The following is a 6123-nucleotide window of genomic DNA, read 5'->3' as shown; positions in this document are numbered from 1 at the left end:
TCTGAACTGGGCTTGAATCTATACTTGAACTAATGCCAGGTATATAACCTTCAACTCTTTCAAAATGGCTGAAGTTTCTTCTAAAATACATTTTAAATGGGTTTTATAAATCCTGTAAAAGTTTACAGTAATAATTACGTAACAACTAATTGTGGAACAGGAATTCTAGTGTTCAAAACACTAGAAGTCCTACATACATGTCCAATGGTCAAGTGTCATAACGCCTTTCAAAGAGTTTGCAAATAAGTTTTAAAGAAAAGAATAGAAGTAGATACTTTCACTGCAAGGTATTGCAATGAAAACATTTGTCATTAATTCTTTTTGATAGGCTGAAGTCCAATACTCTAGCTATCACCGCAAGTCGTATGATTTATCAAAAATAATTTCTTCTCATTCTAGACTCAAATACACACCACTTTGACTGCATATATATTTCTCTATGAAAAATTACCTGGTATCTTAAAAGACAATAAAATATTTGTAAGACACAAATCAACATATTTCTATATTACGTGTACCCTGTATCTTTACAATTTCATTCAAAATATCAACAGTTACAATCGACCACTTTAAAAATATTTAAAATCTGCATATTTCATATTTCATCCACCTTTAAAATTTCATTCAGAATATCAGCACTTATAATACATGACTTTAAAATTAAAAACTACATGTTTTCATACTTCATGTACCCTGTATGATATACATTTTCATTTACACTACTACCTTTGACATCACTCTCAATATTTGTGCTACATATCAGGTTGACCTGAGTACAAGATCACTTTAAAAACATTAAAATCTACATACCGTATTTCATATGTCATGCACCATTAAAATTTCATTTAAAATATCAGCACTTTAAAATTAAAAAACTACATGTTTTCATACTTCATGTACCCAATATGTTAAACATTTTCATTTACAGTACTACTGTTGACATCACTCTCAATATTTGTGCTACATATAAGGTAGACCCGAGTACAATTTCATATACTTGGTTTATTGATGAATGTGTCGTAATCTCGTATAAGATCCTACTTTAGACATCACTCTCAATATTTGTGCTACAGATAAGGTCATTTGTGCTACATATAAGGTCGACCTGAGTACAATTTCATATACTTGGTTTATTGATGAATGTTTCATAATCTCGTATAAGATTCTCTTGCTCCACCGTTTCTACAGAGCCAGGCCGTTGGTGGCGCACTTCTGCTATGGCCTCTGCGGCAGACATTTTCTGCATCTTGATGAAATAGCAGGCCACCATGGTCCCTGTCCTTCCCCTTCCACGCAAACAATGAACGGAAACAGCCTAGAGGTACAAAATAAGAAGAAAAAAAGTTTTCCATGGTTGTATTTCAGTTGGTCAGCTCATAGTTCTTAAAAATTGGCATTTATTATAGGCCTATACAAATATATCAAAAGTTATACAGTAGGCTTGCAGTTGCACCATGTGATAAAGAGGGAGGATTGGGAACAAGGCTCAAAATACACGGGGGCGGTGGGCGATTTCGCCCCCGTGAGCTACATAATCGCCTCCGTCAGGTTGCTCACAGGGGCGATTGCAAAATCAAAAATCGCTTTCGTGGAATTATAAAGATGATCTATCAAACAAATTCGTTTTCCCTAGCTGCCTGCCGTAGGAAGGAAGGATTGACAATTTAAGACTTAACTCCATTTCGTTGACAATCAGCCATGCATGAAGTCTTTCGTCTATGGCCGATTGTCAACGAAACAGAGTTAAGTCTTCTGTTAATTCCGTTTGTTGCTATGGCAGGCAGCCAGTGAAAACGAATTTGTTTGATAAAATTATGGAAATGCAAGCACTACTTTAAACAAACAGAACTTTGTTATTCCTTACTCATTTTTCCTGATTGAGGTGTCATATGAAAGGACAGAAACTCAACTTTCTAGAAATGTGATTTTCTCTTTGAAATTCAGATACCGTCCACCAAATTACTTTTGGGTTTCCTCTCGTCAAATTCATTTTAATCACTCATGCATTAAATATGCATCATATGAGATGCATCAAATGAAAGAGGAGGGTCTAAGCTTTCCAAATATGTGTCATTTATTAAATATAAATGTGACTAAGTTATGATAAAACATCGATAATTCTCGGTTTCGTTTTTTCTGGGATGCACTGTATAGAGGGAACCAGTAGCTACAAGTAGTGCAGTGGGGCTTTAAAATACAAACCTCATTTTTTTCCTCTGCCTCTTCCATCACCCTCATGAACTCCACCACCTGCTCCAGCGTGGGGGGATGGTAATCATCTATACCAATGGGAACCCACGTGACGTTGGGCGTGGCCTCCACAGGGGGGCGACACTCCGTCGTCAGGGAGATCAGGTAGCGGATGCCGTTGTCTGCTAGGTAGCGCATCTGGTCCGGACTGGAAGGCATCCCATGAGCCGCTAGGTTGCTTGATACCCAGGTGAAGAAAGGGGGTGGGGTGGCTTGACTCATGGTAGAAACGATCGATAGGGTGGTGGGGTGGGAGAAGGGGTGCGGTTCAGTAGCTGTGGAAGAACGAAAGTGCAAACTAATTAATACTTGCATGTAAATCATTGTTATTTAAGGTACAGATAAAATCAATTACCATATATGCTCAGAAAACTGTGTGTTCAAGTTCAAGTTCAAGTTCATTTATTCAAAACCACACAAATGTATACACGTGTGCCTGGCCTTGTACCCTGTATAGAGTCTATAATGATATTTGATAATCTAATCTAATTCGCCACCCCTGATTGGTGAAAATGAGCAATTGCATCATCCCCTAGCTCCCCCCCCCCCCCCCCTCCCCCACGGCCACACAAAGCTGACACACACCCACATACCTACTGGTCACCTGCACCCAATAGTTTACAAGCTGGATCATTTGAGACTTTTGAGCTTCGCATAACCCATAAATGCCCTAGATAGATTTATACAGGCTAGCCCTGCAATGCATGCTGCTCGAAGGCAAGCGTTCCGGCGCGCTACCGGCTACCAGCTGCACTCGATCGGGGTCACTGGTATTTGACATGAGTCATGCATAAATCCATCATCATAATTATGTTGTTAGAATGAGTTGCCGTTCATCAAAACAACTTTTCATTTATCTATTTCGGGAGCATAATAATACACCCCTGGTATGATAGTTATATTATACTTACGACGGGATCCAAACTAATTGCTTTGACTTCAGCCTTTTTAGCCTGAAAACTCCTCCGTGGCCGTGTATGCTAGGAATGTCTGCTATTTCAACACATATTTTGAAGATCTGATCTGAGTAGTCTCATCCTCGGACGCTTTTGTTTATTGCCAATTCGAGAAACATATACCTCAATATGTGTTAAATAATATATTGGTTGTGTATTACTTTCTAAAATTTACTTTTATTCAAACCCTGTTTTGCTCTTACCTTTGTTAGGAACGACAGATTTTACTTTTAAAAAGTCTTACTTTTAGCGAGTTGGGACTTGTCGAAAGGATATGATCCCAGTCTTATCAATATCAGTTTAGTTACATGTGCATATATATTTGTACATGTGAGGACTCCGAGACTGCACAATTATAAACCAAGACTCTATATCAATTCCACTGTATTCCACAACCCTCAATGGTGATCAAAGCGGCCCTCGATCTCCAATTCCTTTATAACTAATTGCTTAAATATAAATAAGCAAAGCAAAGTGCTAGTTTTGTTCTAAATTTATTCTGATATTTCTCCGTTTTAGGTTAACTTATCTTTTCCTTCCCTTTGAAAAAATAAAAAGCTTTTCATCACATAGCTTATCTTCTTAACTAGCTCCATTTTATTCTTTTTTTCTCTCTATTAATTTAGCTGAATATATATATATTTTTTTAAAAACATACTACCTTGCTTTTCTTTCACAGTATCACACACGGTCTCTCGCTCTAGATTACTCCCTCTGTCCCCATCTTGCTTAATCTCTCTTCATCCCCTTCCTCTGTACAACCACACTCCCTCACCTTATACACATTCTTTCTAGTCTCTGTCTCTCCCTCTCTCTCAATCTGTGTCTGATTCTCTTCCTCTCTCTCTCTCTCTCATACACCCAACAGTCACTAAACACACATTTTCTCTCTCTCTCTCTCTCTCTCTCTCTAGATATCTCATCACTCTTTCCCTATCTCAATCTCTCTCTACTTAATACCTTTCTCTTTCCCTCTGTCAATCTGTGTGTCTGTTTGTCTCTCTCTCTCTCTCTCTCTCTCTCTTTCTCTCATACACCCAACAGTCACGTAAACACACATTTTCTCTCTCTCTCTTTCTAGATATCTCATCACTCTTTCCTAATCTAAATCTCTCTCTACTTGATACCTTTCTCTCTCCCTCTCTCAATCTGTGTGTCCGTTTCTCTCTGTCTCTCTCTCTCTCTCTCTCTCTCATACACCCAACAGTCAAACACACATTTTTCTCCCTCTTTCCAGATATCTCATAATTCTTTCCCCATCTCTCTCCCTCGCAATCCATCTGTCTATCTGTCTCTCTCTCATACACCCAACAGTTACTTAACACATTTTCCCTCTCCTCTTTCTAGATATCTCATCACTCTCTCCTCATCTCAATCTCTCTCTCCCCAATCTGTGAGTCTGTTTCTCTCTCTCTCTCTCTCTCTCTCTCTCTCTCTCTCCCCCAACAGTCGCTAAACACACTTTTCCCCCTTTCTCTCTCTCTCTCTCTTTCTAGACATGTCATCACTCTTTCCCTATCTCAATCTCTCTCATACACCCAACAGTCACTAAACACACATATTTTGTCTAACTCTTACTCTTGATACCGTATCTCTTTCCACCTATCTCATCTCTTTCCCTATCTCTCTCTCTCTCTCTCTCTCCCTTCCTTCCTTTCTCTTCTCTCTCTCTTTCTTCTTCCCTCTGTCAATCACTATCTATGATTCCAACTCTTTTTCTCCCTCTATTTTCTCACTGTCTCTCCTTTCAATGTACATGAAGATAGAAAGAAACACAGAACCCTGTTCGTTTAGTTCAATAAATCATTTATTATAATAATTATAGCAACATACTGCACAACAACAGCAATGTATGGGGACCATACTCACACAAAACATTTCTAAAAGAGTGGTGTCACACAAAAGACCAATTAGTGAATTATCTGGAATTTTAGATACATCATCCAGTAAATTTACTTTTTCATCTTGAATTTGGGGATAAAGAATCTTTTTTCTTTTCTTCCCCCAGTTGATAAGAAAAGGTGTCACTTCAACCACACTGTCATGGTCAAGCTGATATAATTTTGACCATTATAATCACACTGTCATGGTCAAGGTGATATCGTTTTGACCATTACATATTTTGCTTTGAAGAGGATGGCTGTGATAATACAGGTTTGTTGTATTTCTGATTGGTCACTGTGGTACATTCTGTAGATGATCCCACGTTGGTTGTCCTGGTGCTCACCATGCAGTGGAGTCCCCTCTGTACAATATTGCATGATGAACACTCCTCCTATAATACACCTGCACAGAGAGAGAGAGAAACAAGGAAATGATCTTAAACTGGTGACAGGTAGTAGGGTTGTCAACCCCTTAAAGCCAGTAAGATATCACAACATTAAACCTGATTTTTATGTAACCTTTTAATCAACCTTTATTTAAGGATTATGTTTCCTTTCAGGTTGCAGCCTATTCAGTTTATGTTTTGTCCTTGTCCAATTATGTTCTTAACATGCATTTAATGTTTAATATATCCGATCGTTATATGTAATGTTGTCTTTCTGAATGAAATAAAATTAAACTGAATCGACTCATTCACCAGTCAAAACTCAAAACAGAATGACGTTTTGTGAAAGAATGCATTAACCCTAAAAAGGCCGGGCTATTCGAGGTCTTAGTACGGCCGGGGGGCATTATGGCCCCTCCTTAAGATCTCGGCCACAAAGCGGCCGATCGCCGCGAAAATTTGCACGCATGTCAAGTGAAGTGTATAGATTAATATGATAATTTCAATTTTTTGAAGAATTCACTCATTTGCATATTTATGGTAATTTATGCAAATAAAGTCATACAAATCACATTTTTACCATTAAATCATAAATTATTCATATTTAAACATTCATTTTCACTACATATATTCATTAGACCATTCTGA

The 6123-nt window shown here is 38.0% G+C and overlaps 1 protein-coding gene across 2 annotated transcripts; it reads right to left on the bottom strand.

Annotated features, from left to right (window-relative positions):
* Positions 1–269: 269 nt before the first annotated feature.
* Positions 270–3230, bottom strand: LOC584855 (dual specificity protein phosphatase 23). 2 transcript variants are annotated; one of them, XM_784700.4, is made up of 3 exons: positions 3162–3230; positions 2203–2525; positions 271–1315 (listed from the first exon to the last, which is right to left on the bottom strand). In XM_784700.4, the coding sequence occupies exons 2-3, from the start codon at positions 2470–2472 to the stop codon at positions 1118–1120; spliced, it is 468 nt and encodes a 155-aa protein (XP_789793.1). In that variant the 5' UTR covers positions 2473–2525; positions 3162–3230; the 3' UTR covers positions 271–1117. The 2 variants fall into 2 exon arrangements, with proteins under 2 accessions (XP_030854398.1, XP_789793.1); XM_030998538.1 differs by lacking the exon at positions 3162–3230 and having other exon boundaries at positions 270–1315; positions 2203–2618.
* Positions 3231–6123: the final 2893 nt, after the last annotated feature.

Source organism: Strongylocentrotus purpuratus, unplaced genomic scaffold (genome assembly GCF_000002235.5).
Source record: "Strongylocentrotus purpuratus isolate Spur 01 unplaced genomic scaffold, Spur_5.0 spur5_contig_860, whole genome shotgun sequence".
Lineage (NCBI taxonomy): Eukaryota > Metazoa > Echinodermata > Echinoidea > Camarodonta > Strongylocentrotidae > Strongylocentrotus > Strongylocentrotus purpuratus.
Note: the sequence above shows the minus strand (reverse complement) of the source record. Positions and strands in the feature narration are given on the sequence as shown.

Excerpts from the sequence above, each read along its gene's own strand:
- LOC584855 (XM_030998538.1), bottom strand. The coding sequence starts at position 2,574 with ATGATTTACATGCAAGTATTAATTAGTTTGCACTTTCGTTCTTCCACA. Across the intron at positions 1,316-2,202 it reads AGGCAGAGGAAAAAAATGAG|GCTGTTTCCGTTCATTGTTT; the intron begins GTTTGTATTTTA and ends TTGTACCTCTAG.